At 37.4% G+C, this 23,657-nt stretch overlaps 1 protein-coding gene across 4 annotated transcripts in view; it reads right to left on the bottom strand.

Moving 5' to 3' along the window:
- ITPR2 (inositol 1,4,5-trisphosphate receptor type 2) overlaps positions 1–23,657 on the bottom strand; it is a 524,966-nt gene that overhangs the window by 356,777 nt on the left and 144,532 nt on the right. For all 4 annotated transcript variants that reach the window (XM_082419574.1, XM_082419572.1, XM_082419571.1 and 1 more), the window contains exons 11-14: positions 21,644–21,795; positions 17,039–17,138; positions 16,344–16,504; positions 1,962–2,103 (exon numbers count right to left, since the gene is read on the bottom strand). In XM_082419574.1, the coding sequence (XP_082275700.1) occupies positions 1,962–2,103; positions 16,344–16,504; positions 17,039–17,138; positions 21,644–21,795 (555 nt within the window). The remainder of the gene's footprint in view (positions 1–1,961; positions 2,104–16,343; positions 16,505–17,038; positions 17,139–21,643; positions 21,796–23,657) is intronic.

Raw genomic sequence — 23,657 nt, 5'->3', positions numbered from 1 at the left:
TGACATAAAGTAAAAAAAAAAAAAAAGATTTTTTTAGGATACAAGACCAACATATTAAGGGACAGAAAAATACTGTTAAAAGGATTCCCTAAGTTGAATGACAAAAACAATATTTAAATAAAATACTTAATTTTGTTTAGAAATTCTATTTTATTAAAATAAAAATATAAAGATGTTAGGTTGTACCAAGTTACATGAACATATTCAGATGAACTAAAATATAGTTTGATTTCGATAGGCTTTATAATTCTTTCTATTGTTTTCTATAACTTTCTAAAATCAAAATAATATAAGGAAAATATTTACTTTTCATCTGAAACTGACATCAAAAAACTGCCTCCAAATATTGCTTTTAATCCTCTTCATAAAAGAATTAATTTATTGTTTCTATACATAAAGATATGGCCAAATCAATAAATGCATAAGCATTCAAAACAAATAGGGAGCCATATGGACAGCTGGTGATACCCAGTGACTCAGATTCTTCTTGTAAGAAGATTAGCAGTTGGGAAGTATTTAAAAATCACTAAGGAACAAAATTCTTTTAGGCAGCAAGACAGCAGGTAGGATCACCTGGAGATGAACTAGTAGAATGAGCAAATTGTTTATGAAAGAGCACCTAGGCAAAGATATGAGGAGTCATACAAGAAAGCGAAATGGAATGGGATTATCCTTTGTAGTTCATGAAATATAACATGAATTAAAGTTTCTTCAGTAATTCTATATTCGCTAAACCTTGAATTTTATTGTTTATAATACTAAAGTAAAATGTTTGACATACGTTGGTTGAAATAATATTAATAAATCATTCAAGGTCCTAAAAGTCCTTGAAGTCAAATGTTTTATATAAAAGAAGTGCTGATGTCAGAAAAGGCTTTGTCTCATTAGATTTGCAACCTTTACTTTCTTTGAGAAAAATGTTGATTTTATATACTCAGACAATCAGCTATAGAATATTAATTGACAATACATCTACTGTCTTCCTTTCCCAACTCCACAAGAACAAGTATATTAATAACATAAATTTTATTTAAGTACCTTCCTTCAGTCCACAATTAATGCAGAAGCCCATTACTTTATATAACAATTATCAGAATACAAAGAATGCATGAAGGTAGGCATGTCCAAATGTGCATATTATTAAGGAGTAAATTAATTTACTGGCATGTTATGAACAATTTCAGGAAGACATAGCATAGAAGCAGCTCTAGACTTTCAGGGAAAAAACTAGAATATTGTATAGAGCACTTGTGAGCTGATGAATAGACTGCCCTACTTTTCGAAGGAAGAAAAGGAAAAAGTAGGAAGCAAATGGGGATGGCAGCTTCCAAGTTCCCCTGGAAATTCTACTTAAAAAAGCATTACAGCATATTTTCTGGAGACAGTCTGACCACGTAGGTTTTTAAAGGTCTGTGATAGGCTGTCTCCAAGATGGCCCCCAATGATCCCTGCCTCCTGGAATTATACTCTTATGGAATACTGTCTTCTTGACTGTGGGCTGGATTTGTTGACTCACTTCTAACTAAGAAACAAGGTAGAAATGATGAGATGTTACTTTTAAGCTTAGGTTACAAGAAAACTATGGCCTCCATCTGAAGGCCCTCTCTTCCTCTGTTCTGGATCTCTCACTTCTAAGGAAAGCAAGCTGCCAGCTCTTGAGGCAGCGCTGTGCGGAGGCCCATGCCAGTGAGCTGGGAAGTGAATCCTCTCCCATTTGAGCCTCGAGCTGACACAGCCCAGCCAACACCTTGATTGCAGCCTGTGAAACGCCCTGAGCAAGAACTGTCCACCTAAACTACCCCCAGATTCCTAATCCGCAGAAACTGTAAGTATCTGCTGGTTTGAGACACTAAGTTTTGGGGTAACTTGTTACACATCAATAGATAACCAATACAAGAACTTTCCTGATACCATAATTTAAAAAGATAAAATATGCAAAATTAGTACATAGAAACATTCACCTGTGCCAATATGTTTTGTTCCCTCATTAATTTCTGACGTTCTCGGTTTGGCTTGGTGATTACCACATCCAGAACGTCTTGTCCATTGTTAGGTACATCAGCAACAAAGAAGATAAGGTCTTCCAATAATTTGGTCACAAACCTATCATAAAACGAAAAGGAAACATGGTGTGCTTAATTTTGTAAATATATTTAAATAAACACTAAGAAAGAAAACACTATGAAAGTGCAAGTATTTTATAATAAAATTATTTAATTAACAAAATACCTAGTGCAGTTAATATTTACTTAAATCTTTATGAAGAGCATCCCTTCTTCAGTTCTTCCAACCCCACACCACCTACAGCTCTAATCAAGTATCTGCAAACACAGCTATGAAATAAAACCCTGTGAGTCCCAAAAACAGATATGTTGAGAGCATTTCACCTATCCACAGATGCTTTTCCATGACTGATTAGCAGAAAAGAGTATTTCTGCTTTAAGGGAGAACAGCTAAACTAAATTCTTTTTTTTTTATTTTTTACTTATTTATTTATTTTTCTTATTAGTCATCAATTTTATACACATCAGTGCATACATGTCAATCCCAATCACCCAATTCATCCCACCACCACCACCACCACCCCCGCCGCTTTCCCCCCTTGGTGTCCATATGTATTATCCCTACTTCTGTGTCTCTATTTTTGCCTTGCAAACCCGTTCTTCTGTACCATTTTCTAGGTTCCACATATAGGCGTTAATATATGATGTTTATTTTTCGCTTTCTGACTTACTTCACTCTGTATGACAGTCTCTAGATCCATCCACGTCTCTACAAATGACCTAATTTCGTTCCTTTTTATAGCTGAGTAATATTGCATTGTATATATGTACAACATCTTCTTTATCCATTCGTCTGCTGATGGGCATTTACATTGCTTCCATGACCTGGCTATTGTAATTAGTGCTGCAATGAACATTTTGGGGTACATGCGTCTTTTTGAATTATGGTTTTCTCTGGGTATATGCCCAGTAGTGGGAAGGCTGGGTCATATGGTAATTCTATTTTTAGTTCTTTAAGGAACATCCAAACTGTTCTCCATAGTGGCTGCATCAGTTTACATTCCCACCAACAGTGCAAGAGGGTTCCCTTTTCTCCACACTCTCTCCAGCAGTTCTTGTTTGTAGATTTTCTGATGATGCCCATCCTAACTGGTGTGAGGTGATACCTCATTTTAGTTTTGATTTGCATTTCCCTGATAATTAGTGATGTTGAGCAGCTTTTCATGTGCTTCTTGGCCATCTGTATGTCTTCTTTGGAGAAATGTCTATTTAGGTCTTCTGCCCATTTTTGGATAGAGTTGGTTTTTTTTTTAATATTGAGCTGCATGAGCTGTTTATATATTTTGGAGATTAATCTTCTGTCCGATGATTCCTTTGCAAATATTTTCTCCCATTCCGAGGGTTGTCTTTTCGTCTCGTTTATGGTTTCCTTTGCTGTGCAAAAGCTTCTAAGTTTCATTAGGTCCCATTTGTTTATTTTTGTTTTTATTTCCATTACTCTAGGAGGTGGATCAAAAAAGATCTTGCTGTGATTTATGTCAATGAGTGCTCTTCCTATGTTTTCCTCTAAGAGTTTTATAGTGCCCAGTCTTACATTAAGGTCTCTAATCAATTTTGAGTTTATTTTTGTGTATGGTGTTAGGGAGTGTTCTAATTTCATTCTTTTACATGTAGCTGTCCAGTTTTCCCAGCACCACTTATTGAAGAGACTGTCTTTTCTCCATTGTATATCCTTGCCTCCTTTGTCATAGATTAGTTGACCATAGGTGCGTGGGTTTATCTGTGGGCTTTCTATCTTGTTCCATTGATCTATGTTTCTGTTTTTGTGCCAGTACCATATTGTCTTGATTACTGTAGCTTTGTAGTATAGTCTGAAGTCAGGGAGTCTCATTCTTCCAGCTCCGTTTTTTTCCCTCAAGACTGCTTTGGCTACTGGGGGTCTTTTGTGTCTCCATACAAATTTTAAGATTTTTTTTGTTCTAGTTCTGTAAAAAATGCCAATGGTAATTTGATAGGGATTGCATTGAATCTGTAGATTGCTTTGGGTAGTATAGTCATTTTCACGATATTGATTCTTCCAATCCAAGAACATGGTATAACTCTCCATCTGTTGGTATCATCTTTAATTTCTTTCATCAGTGTCTTATAGTTTTCTGCATACAGGTCTTTTGTCTCCCTAGGTAGGTTTATTCCTAGGTATTTTATTCTTTGTGTTGCAGTGGTAGATGGGAGTGTTTCCTTAATTTCTCTTTCAGATTTTTCATCATTAGTGTATAGGAATGCAAGAGATTTCTGTGCATTAATTTTGTATCCTGCAACTTGACCAAATTCATTGATTAGCTCTAGTAGTTTTCTGGTGGCATCTTTAGGATTCTCTATGTATAGTATCATGTCATCTGCAAACAGTGACAGTTTTACTTCGTCTTTTCCAACTGGTATTCCTTTTATTTCTTTTTCTTCTCTGACTGCCATGGCTAGGACTTCCAAAACTATGTTGAATAATAGTGGTGAGAGTGGACATCCTTGTCTCGTTCCTGATCTTAGAGGAAATGCTTTTAGTTTTTCACCATGGAGAATGATGCTTGCTGTGGGTTTGTCGTATATGGCCTTTATTATGTTGAGGTAGGTTCCCTCTATGCCCACTTTCTGGAAAGTTTTTATCAAAAATGGGTGTTGAATTTTTTCAAAAGCTTTTTCTGCATCTATTGAGATGATCATATGGTTTTTATTCTTCAGTTTGTTAATATGGTGTATCACATTGATTGATTTGCGTATATTGAAGAATCCCTGCATCCTTGGGAAAAATCCCACTTGACCACGGTGCATGATCCTTTTAATGTGTTGTTGGATTCTGTTTGCTAGTATTTTGTTGAGAATTTTTGCATCTATATTCATCAGTGATATTGGTCTGTAATTTTCTTTTTTTGTAGTATCTTTGTCTGGTTTTGGTATCAGGGTGATGGTGGCCTCATAGAATGAGTTTAGGAGTGTTCCTTCCTCCGCGATTTTTTGGAAGAGTTTGAGAAGGATGGGTGTTAGCTCTCCTCTAAATGTTTGACAGACTTCACCTGTGCAGCCATCTGGTCCTGGACTTTTGTTTGTTGGAAGATTTTTAATCACAGTTTCAATTTCATTACTTGTGATTGGTCTTTTCATATCTTCTATTTCTTCCTGGTTCAGTCTTGGAAGGTTATACCTTTCTAAGAATTTGTCCATTTCTTCCAGGTTGTCCATTTTATTGGCCTAGAGTTGCTTGTAATAGTCTCTTAGGATGCTTTGTATTTCTGCAGTGTCTGTTGTAACTTCTCCTCTTTCATTTCTAATTTTATTGATTTGAGTCCTCTCCCTCTTTTTCTTGATGAGTTTGGCTAATGGTTTATCAATTTTGTTTATCTTCTCAAAGAACCAGCTTTTAGTTTTATTGATCTTTGCTATTGTTTTCTTTGTTTCTATTTCATTTATTTCTGCTCTGATCTTTATGATTTCTTTCCTTCTGCTGACTTTGGGTTTTGTTTGTTCTTCTTTGTCTAGTTCCTTTAGGTGTAAGGTTAGATTGTTTATTTGAGATTTTTCTTGTTTCTTGAGGTAGACTTGTATAGCTATAAACTTCCCTCTTAGAACTGATTTTGCTGCATCCCATAGGTTTTGGATCATCGTGTTTTCATTGTCATTTGTCTCTAGGTATTTTTTGATTTCCTCTTTGATTTCTTCAGTGATCTCTTGGTTGTTCAGTAATGTATTGTTTAGCCTCCATGTGTTTATGTTTTTTACAGATTTTTTCCCTGTAATTGATTTCTAATCTCATAGCATTGTGGTCAGAAAACATGCTGGATATGATTTCCATTTTCTTAAATTTACTTGATTTGTGACCCAAATGTGATCTATCCTGGAGAATGTTCCATGTGCACTTGAGAAGAAAGTGTAATCTGCATTTTTTGGATGAAATGTCCTATAAATATCAGTTAAATCTATCTGGTCTATTGTGTCATTTAAAGCTTCTGTTTCCTTATTTATTTTCACTTTTGATGGTCTGTCCATTGGTGTAAGTGAGGTGTTAAAGTCCCCCACTATTATTGTGTTATTATTGTGTTGATTTCCTCTTTTATAGCTATTAGCAGTTGCCTTATGTATTGAGGTGCTCGTATGTTGGGTGCATATATATTTATAATTGTTATATCTTCTTCTTGGATTGATCCCTTGATCATTACGTAGTGTCCTTCCTTGTCTCTTGTAACATTCTTTATTTTAAAGTCTATTTTATCTGATATGAGTATTGCTACTCCAGCTTTTTTTGATTTCCTTTTGCATGGAGTATCTTTTTCCATCCCCTCACTTTCAGTCTGTATGTGTCATAGGTCTGAAGTGGGTCTCTTGTAGACAGCATATATATGGGTCTTGTTTTTGTATCCCTTCAGCAAGCCTGTGTCTTTTGGTTGGAGCATTTAATCCATTCACATTTAAGGTAATTATCGATATGTATGCTCCTATTACCATTTTCTTAATTGTTTTTGGTTTGTTTTTGTAGGTCCTTTTCTTCTCTTGTGTTTCTCACTTAGAGAAGTTCCTTTAGCATTTGTTGTAAAGCTGGTTTGGTGGTGCTGAATTCTCTTAGCTTTTGCTGTAAAACTTTTGATTTCACCATTGAATCTGAATGAGATCCTTGCTGGGTAGAGTAATCTTGGTTGTAGGTTCTTCCCTTTCATCACTTTAAGTATATCATGCCACTGCCTTCTGGCTTGTAGAGTTTCTGCTGAGAAATCAGCTGTTAACCTTATGGGAGTTCCCTTGTATGTTATTTGTCGTTTTTCCCTTGCTGTTTTCAATCATTTTTCTTTGTCTTTAACTTTTGCCAATTTGATTACTATGTGTCTCAGCATGTTTCTCCTTGGGTTTATCCTGTATGGGACTTGCAGCGCTTCCTGGACTTGGGTGGCTATTTTCTTTCCCATGTTAGGGTAGTTTTCGACTATAATCCCTTCAGATATTTTCTGTGGTCCTTTCTCTCTCTCTTCTCCTTCTGGGACCCCTATAATGCGAATTTTGTTGCATTTAATGTTGTCCCAGAGGTCTCTTAGGCTGTCTTCATTTCTTTTCATTCTTTTTTCTTTATTCTGTTCCACAGCAGTGAATTTCACCATTCTGTCTTCCAGGTCAGTTATCCGTTCTTCTGCCTCAGTTATTCTGCTATTGATTCCTGCCAGAGTAGTTTTCATTTCAGTTATTGTATTGTTCATCTCTGTTTGTTTGTTCTTTAATTCTTCTAGATGTTTGTTAAACATTTCTTTCATCTTCTGGATCTTTGCCTCCATTCTTTTTCCGAGGTCCTGGATCATCTTCACTATCATTATTCTGAATTCTTTTTCTGGAAGATTGCCTATCTCCATTTCATTTATTTGTTTTTCTGGGCTTTCATCTTGTTCCTTCACCTGGTACATAGCCCTCTGCCATTTCATCTTGTTTATCTTTCTGTGAATGTGTTTTTTGTTCCACAGGCTGCAGGATTGTAGTTCTTCCTTTTTATTTCTTTTCCTTTGTGCTTCGTCTAGTTTCATGTGCTCACAGGGGGCCACGTGCAGAGGCCTCACATGCGGCGCTTCAGATTGTGAAAAGGCAGCACCGGTACTTCATGATGGTGGCAGTGGGCTGCCTGCGGAGACTCTGCGTGGGACACATGCTCTGAGATCTGAACTAAATTCTTAATTCAGATTCTTTTCTTTTTCACTATTAACTCAAATTACATTTCTTTTTTTTTTAACATCTTTATTGGAGTATAATTGCTTTACAATGGTGTGTTAGTTTCTGCTGTATAACAGTGTGAATCAGCTATACATAAACATATATCCCCATATCTCCTCCCTCTTGCATCGCCTCCCACCCTCCCTATCCCACCCCTCTAGGTGGTCACAAAGCACCAAGCTGATCTCCCTGTGCTATGTGGCTGCTCCCCACTAGCTATCTATTTTACATTTGGTAGTGTATATATGTCCATGCCACTCTCTCACTTCACCCTAGCTGACCCTTCCCCCTTCCCGTGTCCTCAATCCATTTTCTACGTCTGCCTCTTTAGTCCTGTCCTGCCCCTAGGTTCTTCAGAACCTTTTTTTTTTTTTTTTTTTTAGATTCCATATATATGTGTTAGCATTCGGTATTTGTTTTTCTCTTTCTGACTTACTTCACTTCGTATGACAGACTCTAGGTCCATCCACCTCACTACAAATAACTCAATTTCGTTTCTTTTTATGGCTGAGTAATATTCCATTGTATTTATGTGCCACATCTTCTTTAACCATTCATCTGTTGATGGACACATAGGTTGCTTCCATGTCCTGGCTGTTGTAAATAGAGCTGTAGTGAACATTGTGGTACATGACTCTTTTTGAATTATGGTTTTCTCAGGGTATATGCCCAGTAGTGGGATTGCTGGGTCGTATAGTAGTTCTATTTTTATCAAACTACATCTCTTAATCTTCACTACATTTCAATTTCTCCCTGTACAGAAGAGGAAAAACTTAATTGAACTTCAGAGAGAGACTAGAGTAAGCAATCAGATGCTCTAAATTGTTCTGAAAGTATTAACTGATCTATAAAAATCATAATATTCTAAAATCATACACTAATGTTCACCTTTAAATTCTGCATTTCAGTTATTATTTTAACAATTACTTGAACTTCAGTGGCATCTAGTACCTAAAATGCCTGGAGAACAGTTCCTCCCTTAGCCTTCTTCCTCCTTCCTGCAATTTTTCATTTTCTATATGAATTTTTTATGATCCCAGGCACTAGACCACCAGGGAGCTGTGCCATATGTGAATTTTTTGATACAACAAAAGCTATCCAACAAATATTTAAATATGTTTTATCCAAGAAGATGTGGTATATATATACAATAGAATATTACTCAGCCATAAAAAATAATGAAATAATGCCATTTGCAGCAACATGGATGGACCTGTAGATTATCATATTAAGTGAAGTAAGTCAGATAGAGAAAGACAAATACCATATGATATCATTTAACATGTGGAATCTAAAATATGACACAAATGAACTTATTTACAACTTATTTATAGAAACAGACTCAGAGACATAGAAAACAGACTTACGGTTACCAAAGGGGAAAGGGGGTGGAGGATGGATAAATTAGGAGTTTGGGATTAGCAGACACAAGCTACTATATATAAAATAGATAAACAACAAGGTCTTATTGTATAGCGCAGGGAACGATATTCAGTATCCTGTAATAAACTGGAATGGAAAAGAATATGAAGAAGAATATGTATATTTATGTATAACTGAATCACTTTGCTGTACACTAGAAACTAACACAACATTGTAAATCTACTATACTTCAATAAATAAATAAGCTTTATCCATATACGTTAGCATAATTATTCACCGTTATTAGCATGATCAATCATGATAACATCAATAAGAAAACTACAATTTAAGAGATTCAGCGACTCTAGAAAAGTGTGGAATGTATTCAGTTAGGAAGCATCTTGATCTTATCTCCAGATTTACCTCCTGCAGTGGAATGGAGTTAAGTGGACACACCCATAATCCAGAATTTAGCCACAACATCCAAATTTCAGCACACTTCCAAGGATCATAAACTCCACCCCCAAATTCCAGAGATATTATGTTTTCTTGTGTGCCTATTTAAAATTTTAACCCAATCTATTTCTTTTCAACAACACATCTAACGAATAGGATTCACTCACACAACTTCTGTGGGCAACCACAGAAATGTAAAACATGATTCCTACTCATCAAAATGTGGTGTGAATTTCTTTTGAAATTGTGACTCAATGTCTTCTATATCATTCTGTTATTCTTAAAAGAAATAATAAAACGTTTATTTTGAGCTCAGATTTCTTCAACAAACTGAAATTGAGTTGAACCTTAGTGGCTCAATCTACAAGTCCAGTCCGAGCAGAAATATATCTGCATTTTCTTTTTAAAAGTATTAGTGTTCTTTTTCTCTTGCTGTTTTGAGGATATTGTATTCAGATATTTAGACTCTAAGAAAGGGCAACTTTGGGAGCAACTACAAATGACTCTGCTTCAAACTCCTCCAAATGGCCTAAAAATTGGTCATAGTTAATGGAGTGATGATGAAGAAAATTAACAGTCTTGACTGAGGATCACTGTACATTAACCTTATTTGCAGAGCCCACCTCCCTTGATGTTGAGGCAATGATAGCCAAGAAAACTAGTCTTCTCTTTTGACCTCCGAAACTGTTGAAACCTTATTCTTTTGTCTTTTCACCTCAAGCATCCCACCTGTGGCAGACAAAACTGGGTTTTTTCAGTTTAGATCAAATTACAATTCTATACTGGGAGATGGTTAGGTCCTACTAACTCATTCAATCTTATTAATCTGCTTTTACTAAAAAATTTTTGTGACTTTTTTATCATATGCAGCAATGAGAGACAAAATATATTTTTTAAAAAGACATACCTAAAACCGTAAAAAAAACTTTGTGGATCAGGAATAAAATAAGAAAGACAGTGATGAGCAAGGATAATATTCAGTACTGGCAAGATAATAGGGACTGAAAGCATGTGATAAGGAATTAAACTAAAGACAAGAAAGCAGAGACTAAAGCAGGGCTTCTCCATCTCTTAAAGGAACCTTAAAAATGTGGTGATCCCTGTTTGGGCCCTAGCTGTACAGTGAGTGGTAGGAGGAAAGAGAGGAAGCACACAGACAGTACTGGACATACCCACCTGTGATCTCAATGGCTAAAGCCTCAAATTACCATAAGACATGAACTCTCAGCCCTCAGTATTAGATCTGGCTCCAGACTTGTTGAGGCAAGCCAGGTGGAGGCAACCATAAAACTAATAAAAAAGATGAGTGAATCTAGAGGGAGGATAAGCAAAAATCACCCATCCAAGAAGAGCCTGCATATTTAAATTCCAAAGCACATGAGAAAAACTGACATTAAGGAGGCCAACCATCATACTAAAAATTCAGGAGGCCAATTCGTTACCAACAAAATGCAAGTAACAGATCAATTTCAAAATAACTTTTAAATAAGTGTTTCCAACCCTCAAAGAGATAAAGAAAATAACTATATACCAAAAAAGACAACATATATAAAAGAGGGCAGATACAAATGAAGAAAAGGTGGCTATGCAAAAGAATCAATAGAAACCTGAGAAATAAAATTATAATCATTTAAATAAAAATATAATTCATGAAGGTAAACTATTATACACACATTCTAAGAAAAAGTAGTGACTTACAATATAGACAGTATTAAAAAAATCGATCCAGAAAGCAGCACAGATTCTAAAAGGGAAATTATAAAAGGAAAGTTAAGAGATAAAGAAGATGAATTAAGAGGATCCAACAAACATGTAATAGGAGTTCCAGAAGAGAGATAAGAGGAAAAGACAAAGAAGTAATACCTGAAGGAAAATGGCTGAAAATTTTCCAGGATTGAAGGAAGACTTAAGTATTCTGATCAAAAGCATACCCTAAATGTCAAGTGGGAAAAAAAATATAAAAGTTACTTGTAAACACATTGTAGTGAAACTTTAGGACACCAAAGACAAAGGAAAAAATCTACAAAATTATCAGAAAGTAAAGAAAAATGCCAATAAAGAATAACAATTCTTAATGGCAACAAGAGATAATAAAAAATAATTAAATTATAACTTTAAAATACTAAAAAAAAGAATTGTCAAGCTAGCATTCCATACATAAAGTATCACTTAAGAGAGGAGGAAAAATAAAGACATTCTCACATACATAAAGATTAATAAGATTTATAACCTCATTGAATAGACTAAAGAACAAATTTGAGCAAGAAGAAAAGTGAACCCAGAGAGGAGTGAGATGCAAGAAATAAAAGCAAGCAGAACAAGAGGTAAAATACCTTAAGAAATATAATTAATAACTAAAAGAAATTTTTAGGAACTGGATTTTCAGTAATAAAAAGTGATACATCATAATTTATGTGACACAAGTAATTTAAAGAATAAACACAGAACTATGGTTCTAGACAACTATTCCAAAAAAAGATGGGAGGTAGAATGTCAGTGTATAATTAAAGCATTCTGAGGCATTTTTCTCCCATGAGAGAAGGAAATATATAATATCTTCAAGTTTTGTAAGAAAGAATATATAGTTGAAATGTATGACAAGAACATAAGGGCACTTGCGAAAGAACAGAAATATGATCTATAGCTTTTAAACCAGTAGAAGAAAAGGAAAAATAGGGAGAAAATAAAAACTTCATCAATCTAACAGAAAGCAAGAAAGAAGTGGAGGAAAAGAACAAAAAGCTACACCAAAGAAAGAAAATAACAAAATAAGATACCCATAGGTATTAAGTCCAAACACATTATTTAATAAATGCAAAGTAATTAAACTTTAGCAAATTCAAATAGACTATCAGATTAGATTTTAAAAATCCAGCTCTCAGCCGCTCACAAGAGACATTAACAAAACAAAATGACCAGGAAATCTGAAACAAATGGATATTGAAAAAAAGACATCTAGTCAAACACTAAACAAAAGTTAGCTGTTGTCAAGATAGTAGTATCAGGCAAATAAAAATTCAAGGGGAGGTGATGCTGCTATAGGAAAATATTAACTTTGAATCAGAAGGACATCTGATCTGGTGATCACATATTGGATGACCCCTGCTCCAGATCCTGAGCTCCTACCACGAGGAATTCGAACCAGCGCTCAAGCCCCCAAATTGCAGAAAGACTTGGCTGGGGTCTGGGCTGTTCACCACTGCATTGGCACTGTGTGTACACACGCTGCAGCGCCCAGTGCCTGGCATGGACCAGGAGTTCAGTAACACTGAAAACAAATGGACACTGAACTGTAAAGGCAGCAGAGGAACCCCACCTCTTTTTCTGTACCCTCAGAGGTAAAACGTGGTGCATGCGTCACCTCCTCCAGCTCTGAAGGGAGTTACCCCCCCCCCTCCATCCTCTCTCCTCTCCCACCCCAATGTGTTCCCAAAACTGTCTATTTTGTTGGTGCAGCTATGCAGAAGAAAATTCCACGAAAAAAATATCTGAGGTTGAGGATCTTGGAGTAGAACACAGGAGCTGTGCCTCCGGAGCCCACTCCTGGGGTGAATGAAAGGGGAGCGGAGGTGGGGGAGGGAGGGTTGGAACAATACAGGCATTTTCAGACAGAGCTCCTATATTCTAACATGTTCCCTTTGACCTTGTATCATTCTTCGTGGTTTTGAGTAAAAGAATCTCTAATAATAACTTCATTCTCTGGGGAGGGGTGGGGGGAGTCAGAGTTGTGTGGAATTTTCAGAAAGAATTTTATATCAAATTATAAAACTGAGAAAATAATATAAACACATTCAACTAAGCCTGTAAGCTCCCCTGTACAGACAGGCAGCTTTGAATGAGTTTTGATGGGAGGTGGCTTTTCGGAAATTACTAAATGAAGATCAGTCATTGCAACTTCCTATTTCTCAGGCAAGACCTTCTTTTTGCTACGATGTTTTTCACTCTAAAATAGTGGGGGAATAAAAATGCAGGATCCCTGGTCAGTCCTGGTCCACCACCTTCCTGAGAATCATCTCGAGAGGTTAAGATTCTCTCCGGCAGTAACTGAAGAAGAGTTACAGTCGGCAATGGCGGAGTGCTCATAATCAATCTTTATTTGTCCTTTTCTTCAAGGAACACCTTAATACTTAGCAAGGGAGACTTTTTAGCGAGGCTGAGGAAATTTCTGCACGTATGTGACAATGACAGAGACAAAGAAACAGATTCATCAAAAGCAGAGTTAATAGCTAAATAACAGACATAAAAAAATTGGTATCTACACATGGGATTCCATTGCTTGTCACAATTTAGTTCTGATATTTAATTATCTGTCGTCCAGAACAGGGGAGCAGTTGCTTCAGCTTGTGGCCTTTATTCATTTCCCCCGACGGGGTTGGAGGTCGACTGCATACACAAGAGTGGTTTTCAAATGCAGGTTTGTTAGGGGGAAAACAGAGGTAAGAACAGAGGAAGCTGAGAAATAACTATTCCATTTGTTTGCATATTTATGACTTTTTCTATTGACAGGGTTGGAAGGAAGCAACTTGGATTTTTCTGTTCCTTTGTATTGTAAGACAGAGATCTAAAAGTTCATAAAACATATGTGTTTCATTATGGAATGCTTACCATGTGAACCCTATCAAGCCACCACGCAGAGTAGGAAGTGGAACACTGAAAAAGTCTCCTCAAATCTCTCCCCCCGAGAACACCATCCTGATTTTTGTGACAATTCTTTCCTTGCGTTTCTTTATAGTTCTGCCAATTTCTTAAACCCCAAAGAGTTTAGTTTTGCTTGATTTTGAACTTTACAAATAATCTTATGGTGAATACGTTTGTGTCTTGTTCTCACTCAATCTAAAGTTTATTAGATTTATCCATGTAGCTATACATAGATGTAGGTCATGTATTTTCATTGTTATATATGTATTCCGCCATATGACGATACCAAAACTGTATTCACCTATTCAACTGGTGATGGGCATTTAACAGTTTTCAGTTTGGGGTTATTTAGACTAAGGCTGAACATTCTTAAATGTGTCCTGGTGCACACATATAGGAACTTCTTTTGGACAGATGTTCAAGAATGTTCAGCCTAGGAGCAGAATTGGTAAGTCATGGACTATTTGCTTCTGTGTGTGTTTGTGTGTGTGTGTGTGTGTGTGTGTGTGTGTGTGTGTGCGCACGCATGCATGTGTGTTAGGAACACGTGAGATCTACCGTTTTAAATTTTTATGTGCGTAATACAGTATTGTTAACTACAGGCACGATGTTGTACAGCCGATCTTCATCTTGTATAAATGAAACTTTATACCCATTAAACAGGAACTCCTCATTTCTCCCTCCCCCCAGCCCCTGGCAACCACCAGTCTAGTCTCTGTTTCTATGAGTTAGACTATTTTGCAACGTTATTAACAACAGCCAAATAGGGAAACAAAATGTCCATCAATGGATGAATGCATAAAGAAAATGCAATATACACCTATGATAGAATATTATTCAACTTTTTTTCAGTTTTTCTATAATCTATTTTATTATCATCCGAAGATTACATATGCAGTTAAGAAAATGAACCAAATCATGCAGTTGGCCGTTCTCTCGCTTCTGACTCCCCACAGCTGTGATATTAGAAGAACCAAAATGTGGAGGTCAGTACTTTAATGTCAGCAATCTGCACCCTCCCTCCCCATCTGTACACACCTATTTCATTCATCATCTTGACAGTCTGCACAAGAAAACTGTCCTAAGAATATTATTCAACTTTAAAAAATAAGGAAATCCTGTCACATGTGACAATGTGGATAAAACTGGAGGACATTATGCTTAGTGAGATAAGCCAGTCACAGAAGGGCAAACACTACATGATTCCACTTACATGAGGAGAGATTGCTTCTTTAACTTTGCTCATTACTGTCAAACTATGTCCCAAAGTGCTTATACCAATTATTATCTCACCAGCTGTGTATGAGAGTTCCAACGTATGAATGCCTGGGAAATTGGTAAATAGCTTTTTCTTGTTCAAATTGAAAGGTATATAGCAGACCATGAAGTGGAGAAATACAGAGAATGCTTGTGCTCTGGTGTGTTGGAAACCTATGGACTTTAAAACCACACATGATTAAATCCCCCACTTACTGTGTGACCTTACCTAATTTGCTTAACCTTTCAATTTTCCTTTATGTAAGATTCGAGTAATGTCCATCTTAGGGCTGTTTGAAGGACTAGAGAAATACATTTACGGTGCCTAACATGGTACCAACAAAAATTAGGGATGAAATGATTGATAGCTATCAGTATCATTCTCTGTCTCACTTATTTCCAAAACCAGAGGTGAAGAATCAAAGATCCAGTTTCTCTGAGGGAGTTACAAGGGCAGAGAGGTACACTTTGCAGATTGTTTGCTGGTATTATATAACATGCTTGTTTTGTGGTACTTGAGCAGAGAAATGTATCTTGAATAAATAAGAACAGAAAAACATAAAACCTCTTTTAGGACCTTTAGAACTCCCAACTCAAATATCAAATCAAGTGCAGCAAAAGGCACATCTTATGATACACTTAAAAGGAAAGACCAGAAAGTAACTAAAAACAACTGTGTTCAAGCCAAGCTAAAATGGAAAAAGTAAATATTCCACCAGATTTTAATGTCACCATTTTCATTCACTCACCGGGATCTGCTCATTCAGAAGCAGGTGTGCTGCTATGGAGACCATTCTACATATTCCCTTAGAGTCATTCATGCACCTGAGGTCTACTGCAAGAGTTGACAACTGACTCTATGATTTAAAAGTCATTTTAAACGTCACTAACCTCCTTTCATTCTGAGTTATTGTGCCGTTTTCCAGCTTTTTAACTGTGGTCGCCAGCACTTTATTTGCGTCATTGGCGAAGTCTAAGTCTCGGACCTCAGACAGCGGGACAGACACAATGGCAAAAGCTTCTTTATCTTCTTTTGTTTGGCAAGTTCCGATCTGCAATGCATTTTTCCACTAAGATTAGTTGTTTTACTAAATAACTATGCAATATTCTTCAACTACTAACACATCTTAGCACTGTTTAAGAGATACAAAACAGGAGTAGAGAATCCAAACACAGTAATTCCTACATGCATCGTCCACTATGAAAGGCTGTAGGGACACAGATTTTCCGTGCCCATTTCCTGCCTTGTTCTCAAAGCCCGACTAGAAATGTATCCCTTTCACACATGCTCTTTGCTTCAGTTTCCACAGAGGAGAGGAAATGCCCTCCTAGAATCTTCTTCCCTTTCTATTTGCTGCTCCCACTCTTTTGGTATCTCTGCAGCATCTTCCTGAATCACAGCCTGGCTGCAGTCAAGCCTCTAAATTCAGCTACCTAAAGCAACTGGTAGGCACGAGTGCTTGATGAAATTAATTGCAATAATCTCTAATACTGGTGAAGCTCAACTGTAAGAACATGTCAGTCACCCCCTAATCCTATTCACACAACATTTGGCTGAAAAGTAAACCATTCTCAGCAACATTTACCTTCAACATAACAGGCCTCTCTTCATCTGTGTCTATGGGGATGCTAGTACTGGTTACCCACGTGTTTGTACATAAATGTCTTAACCGAACGTATGAATTCCTAAAAGCAAAAGAGTATTAAAAACACAGATTATAAAAAATTAGCACATTTACATATCAACATATTCACCAGTTTCATACATGATATGAATATAAATATATTTTTAGACTAGTGACTGACTCAAGCGTAGATCAGTCTGGTTTAAGGGGAATGTCTGAACTACAGGCTATTTCAAAGCATGCAGCATTATTACATCAACCAGTGGTTCTCAAAATCTGGTCCCTGGACCAGCAACCTCAGCATCACCTGAGAACTAGTTAGAAATGCAAATTCTGAGGCTTCACCCCAGTCCACTGAATCAGAAACTCTGAGGGTGAGATCCAACAGGATTTTACCAGCCTTTCCAGGCAATTGTGATGCATACTAAGGTAAGAAGCACTGACTGTGGAACCATCTGAGTTAAAACTGCCGTCTGATTGTAGTCCCTTTTGTGGTTTAATCATCTGCACGTAAAAGTACACAGTGCGGTCGATCCTCGTTAGTCGCAGATTCCATACCTGTGAATTTGCCTACTCACAAAAATTTATCCGTGACCCCAAAATCAATACTTGGGCCACTTTGGAAGTCATTCTCAGACATGCACGGAGTGGCAAAAAATTTGATTCCCTGCCACTCACATTCCCAGTGAGGCTGAACAAGGCGATGCTCTTCCTTCTTGTTTCTGCTCTCATACTGTCAACAAGTGTCTTTTTGTGGTCTGTTTGGTGCCATGTTTTTCACCGTCTATTGTCAGTGAATTCATTGTTTAAAACAGTCCTAAGCATAGTGCGGAAGTGCTGTCTTGTGTTCCTATAGAGCAAGGCTGTGATGCGCATTACAGAGAAAATAACTCAGAGATGCTTCATTCAGGCATGAGTTATAGTGGTGACGGCCATGAATTCAATGCTAATGAAACAATATATATTAAATAAGGTGTCTTTAAACAAAAACACATATAAGACAAGGTTGAGTATTGATTGATTGACAAAAATATTGTGCCCAGAGGCTTGCAGGAACCTAACTCTGCATTTCCCTTAGAAGCAATGGGTCAGTATTTGCTAATTCATGTTCCAGAAATAATAAGAATCAACTATATGTGAACTGAGAGAGAGTGCATAAGAAAGGACAGCTAGAGCTTCATCCAGCTCAAATATTATCATTTTTAGTGAATCTATTATCATTATTTCTTTAACAAAATGGATAAAGTATCTATTAAAAGAAAACCACTGAGGTAAGTTCTCTGCCTTCAAGTTGCTGAAAGTTCAGTAGGAAAGATAAGATAAATAAATCATATAACATGAGGCAGAAAGCATTAAGACCAATAAGAGAAAATCAAATAAAACGCCAAGGACTTCAGGGAAAGAGATTCATTCTCAAACATCATGATTCTTCTCATTCATAAAAGTAGATAAAATAGAGATTGAGTTAATGCACTAAATAAAATGTCTTACAAGCAATTTTTGTTAGCAGTAGCTAGAGAATGGGTAACTGACCATTCTGGTGAATGCAGTGGTAGTCCCACACCTGGTCCCTCTCATGGTGTTTCTAAAAGAGCCCCCCGCAAAGATCCACCTTGTCGACTATCAGGTAAAATAAAAGAACATATTCTAGAGGAAATAATACCCACAGGACTAAAACAAAATGCTGCCAGAAGGTATACAGTCTGCTCTTCCAGGGGAAAGCACTGTGAAACACGGTATGTTTGTAATAGATGTTCTGTTGCCCTGCACAGAGGTGCCTGCTATACCGCCTATCACACTTGATATAACCTGAATGTCTAAACTATGAAGGCATAGTAGCATAGTGGTTAAGAGTACAGATTTTGAGTTCACACAATCCAGGATCAAATTCCACTCCATGAGCTTGACAAGGATCAATCAACCTAATCACACTAAGCCAGTGGTTCCCCAACTTGGCTACACATTAGAATCACCTGGAAAGCTTTTACAACCCTATTGCCCAAGTTGCACCGCACACCATTTAAATCAGAATGTCTGGGAGTAAGAGGAGGCATCAGTACTTTTTAAAGATCCCCGGATATTCCAGTGTGCACCAAAGACTGGGAACCACTGCTCCAAGCCCTTGATACTTAAAAGTCTAGTCCACAAACCAGGAGCATCAGCATTACCTGAGGGTCTGTTAGAGATGCAGACCTCAGACCCCACCCTAGACCAAGCAGATCACAATCTGAGCTGTCATCCGATCCCCAGGTGGTTCAGTACACATTAAAGTGTGAGAAGCATTGATTATAGAGTGTAAAGTTTGAGAAGTATTTGACCCCGCATTGGAATCACCTGGGTACTGACTTTTAAAAGTAAAGCCTGCATCTTGCCCCCAAGACTCTGATTTCACTGGTCTTGGTGTGGCCAGAGTATGGAGAGGGCGCAATGCTGCCCAGGTGGGTCCAGTTTAGAGCCAACTTGAAAAGCACTGCTCTAAGTCCGTAGTTCCTGATCTGTAAGAGTTGCTGCCAGCATTAAATAAGACATTTATAAAGAAGCTGACATAGTGCTTAGCACACAGCAAGCGCTCCAGAGTTATAATAGTAGTCATTATTAAGTGTTAATTAGTGTTAGCTTTAAAACAATTAATGACAAATGAATCTATGTTAATACAAAATTCTGTTCTATACTGAGAAGGGCTTCAGCAGTTCTGAAACAGTAATAGATGAACCCTTCCATATAAAGTGAGGCTCAGGGGCTTGTCTTGGGTCTAGTCACATTAGAGTAAGATCTTTCTATCATTTCCCTAAGCAAACTTTCTTGGTTAGAATTCAAGAAGGACTCTATTCTTGCTGAGTTAAAATCTAAAATGAATAGTCAGAGTAAGGATTTATTAAGATGCAATACGCAGAAGAGAAGGTCAAAGACCTGCATCAGCCCAAACCTTCAGAGGGGATTTCTTTACAGGCTTCTATTGGTACAACAGAGTGAGAGATGGCTCATATAAGGCCAAGATTCAGCTACATTTCTCCCATCCAAGTATAAACCAGGTCCTACTCTGCTTAGCTTCTAAGATCAGACAAGATTGGGCACATTCAGGGTGGTATGGCCGTGGACTCAGCTACATTTCTCATGAATGAGAACAGCCATGAAACAGCCCAGGAAGTCCAAGGAGCAGTGTTTCTTGGCAGTGTTAGTACAGCAACTTTTTACCTCCCCTGAAAGTAACCTACACAATAATGTCTGCATTTTGAGCAGGTACCTTCAGCCTAACCACTGCCATCTGCCCAAGGCCGAGACAATCATGCTGGATCAAGGACAATTTAGAACCATTCCACTAGACCTGAATATATGGGCAAAACTCCTCTATGCATCTAGAGATCGTATCAGAGTGCTATTGTTGGAAAGTAGACAGCTCTAGGCAAAACAAAAAAATCTTAATTAAAATAATCAAATCCAAGTGAAAGAATGTAAAATACTCTCTTACATTAAGTTCTGACTACCTCATTAACAATCTCCTTTCCCCTCCCTCACTGAGGGCCAACTGGTCTCTTAGCTGGTCCTTCAGCACACCTAGTAAATCTCAAGATTCTTCCACTTTGTGTTCCTGCTGCTTGAAACACTTCTCCCATATGGAGAGGATTTGACCCTTCAAATCATTCAGATCTTTTCTCAAATGTCCTAAATCAAGAGGTCTCATAATAGAACTCCCCATACTCTTAAATTTTTCTTCAAAGTGTTCTTATTACCTCACCTTATATTTTATGTTTATTTGTTTATTGCCTCCCACTCCCATTTGAATTTAAGTTCATAACCAGTTTGCTCATGGTTTTCTTCCCAATGCCAAGGGCAATGCCTGGAATGGAATTGTTCAATAAAGGTTTGTTGACGGAAGGACTTCCCTGGTGGTCCAGTGCTTAAGAATCTGCCTTCCAATGCAGGGGACGCGGGTTTGATCCCTGGTCGGGGAACTAAGATCCCACATGCGGTGAGGCAACTAAGCCCACCTGCCGCAACTACTGAGCCCGCGCTCTGCAGCCCCTGCCACAACTAGAGAGAAGCCCGTGTGCCGCAACAAGGAGACCGTGCACCACAACAGAAGATCGCACATGCCATAACAAAGATCCAGAGTGCTGCAACTAAGAACCAATGCAGCCAAATAAATAAAATAAATAAATTTTTTAAAAAAGATTTGTTGACCGAATGACTAAATAAATGAACAAGTGGATGATGAGTGAATGAAATTTGAAATTTGACATAATAAAAATAAATGCCATGACTATTAATGGAAATGCTTCTAGATCATTTTTTACTTTAGTAACCACAGGCCATATAAGTAATAAGAATAAATAATTTTTATGAATTTTTCAGAATTTCTTTTGTCCTGCACATTTGAATTTTTAAGAATAAAACAAACTATGTTAATCTACTCACAAAAGAGGAACGATTTTTTTAACTCTTGTTCTTCACTTATGCTTGCTCTCTTGATATCACAAAAATTATACTAAGATTATGATTTTAATTCCTTACCTGCCAGTAAAATTATTCAGAGAAACACTATTGTTTAACCATATTTTTTTTTACCTTGGGACCAGGCAGTCCGCTCTCTGAAGAGTTGTGGCATCCAGTTCAAAAAGGGATGCAATGTCATTTCCATGTGGGACTGAGACCAAAGTGTACATGATCTTCTCCCCTGCCTGGCGTTTCTTCTTTGAAGTTGGAAGATCTCCATCTCTCTGTGGAGGAAGTACAAGGTTTTTTACTTTTATATGTTTCTTACTAAACTCTCCAATTAATTGGAAGATAAGTTTTAAATTTGCATTTATTTCTTCATTGGATTATAGTGAGGTCCAGTTCACATCGTCCAGAAAGAGCAGATCAGGCCTGAGAGCCTTTCAGGTAATTATTATTAACGGTGATAAGTCACACACTCCAGAGGGGTGATTTGACCTGGGCAAGTTATCAAGGCACTAACAGTCACAATAGTTCTGATCCCTTCCCTGGTATTAAACCTATTATCACAGTAGTAATTTTGACCACTCCACATTTAAAACAAACACAGAGAAGAAGCAGTGTGTTGAATCATCTAGAGTTCATAAATTAAAGAGTAAGCATGGAAGTGTTTCAGAGTTCCTGCCTAACTCCCCAAAATCATTGGGATATTAACTTGGAGGGAAGGGGAATCAACAGCAACATTCCCATTCAGTTCATCAGCTCATTCCATTAGATCCCAGAACATACTATAATGGCATATAAAGTGAAATTAAATGGAATAGAAGCCTTCAGGATGATGTGAAATGCAGTCAGTATTTCTAGTACACTCCTACCATTTTAAGCAGAAAACAACACAAGACTGATGATTATGTATTTTCACTCGAACTTCCCCAAGTTCCAGTGTCCCATGGAAGAATCTGATGTATAAGAAAACCAAAACATGATACAGCAAATGTAATATAAGCTTGGTAATAAAGTACATAAATATAATTACTTACATATAATTATTAAATCGAATTAAATTTGAAAATGAGAGAGAAAAATTGTCATTGTACCATCACAGGAAGTTGAAAGAAAATAGGTGGGAAGGGATGCTCAAAGGCAAATGAAAGCCATCCATATCCAAAGACAAGCATTTCTTTAAAGGCTGCCATGACAATGAAATACTACACCTGATCATTCCAAAACATTCACTTGAAGCTCCATCCCAAGGCTGTGAAAATCATTTTCCTTGGATCAGTAAACCCTTGCAGTTTCATGCTGGTGTCTTCTGTAAATGGTGCACAAATTGGTAGCACCAGTTAACTGTGAATGGGCAGAGGAACTGCCAGTGTTCTTAAGAAGGAACAGGATTGCTATCTGCTAAATCTCACATAGGCTAGCAGTATCTGGTAGCTCTTGTCATCTTTGATTTATAAGTTTTCTGCAGAGATCTAAGTTCAGACTTATATGAAGACAGGGGCCTGGAAAACTCTCCCCAGGTGGTTTAATCCCCATAACAGTTGTTTCTTACCAGCAAATATGAACTATGTTCATTCATCAGAAAAAGGTATACTTAACTTACTATACACTAGAAGTGAGTATAGGGAAATAGGAAAGAAGGAAATGAAAAAGCAGTAAGCAAACTCCACTTCTGAACTTATACAAAAGTTCTCACAATACCAAAACAATTCCCTTGACTGTTCTCACTAATCTTACCACAAAAATTTAAGAGAGAGGAAGATGAGCATTATTTCCTTTAAACAAAGACATGAGTGCAGTTACCTACAGGAGATGAGGGATGAGGGAAGGAGAGAAGGGAAGAGGATGGAGAGGGGGGAGGACCTGAGTAGAAAAAGGGGGAGGGAAGAAGAGGGAGAGAGGAAGGAGGGAGAGGAGGTGGAGAGGAGGGAATAAAAAGGGAAAAAGGAGGGGGGAAGAGGAAGGCAAGGGGAGCAGTGGGTGCTATAGTGAATGCTCAACCCCAAATTCAACTAGCCATGCCTCAGTCCAAATTAACCAAAGCCAGCAGCCTGGTCTGCAGCCCTTAAGCACTGAATGAGACACTCCTCAAAGGGCAGGCATGAACTCATGGTTAAGAACCTCCTTCCCTGGTGGCACAGTG

Source organism: Balaenoptera physalus, assembly GCF_965194825.1.
Source record: "Balaenoptera physalus genome assembly, chromosome: 13".
In the NCBI taxonomy this organism is placed as follows: Eukaryota; Metazoa; Chordata; class Mammalia; order Artiodactyla; family Balaenopteridae; genus Balaenoptera; species Balaenoptera physalus.
The sequence above is the reverse complement of the archived record's forward strand: the minus strand, read 5'-3'. Positions and strand labels throughout refer to the sequence as shown.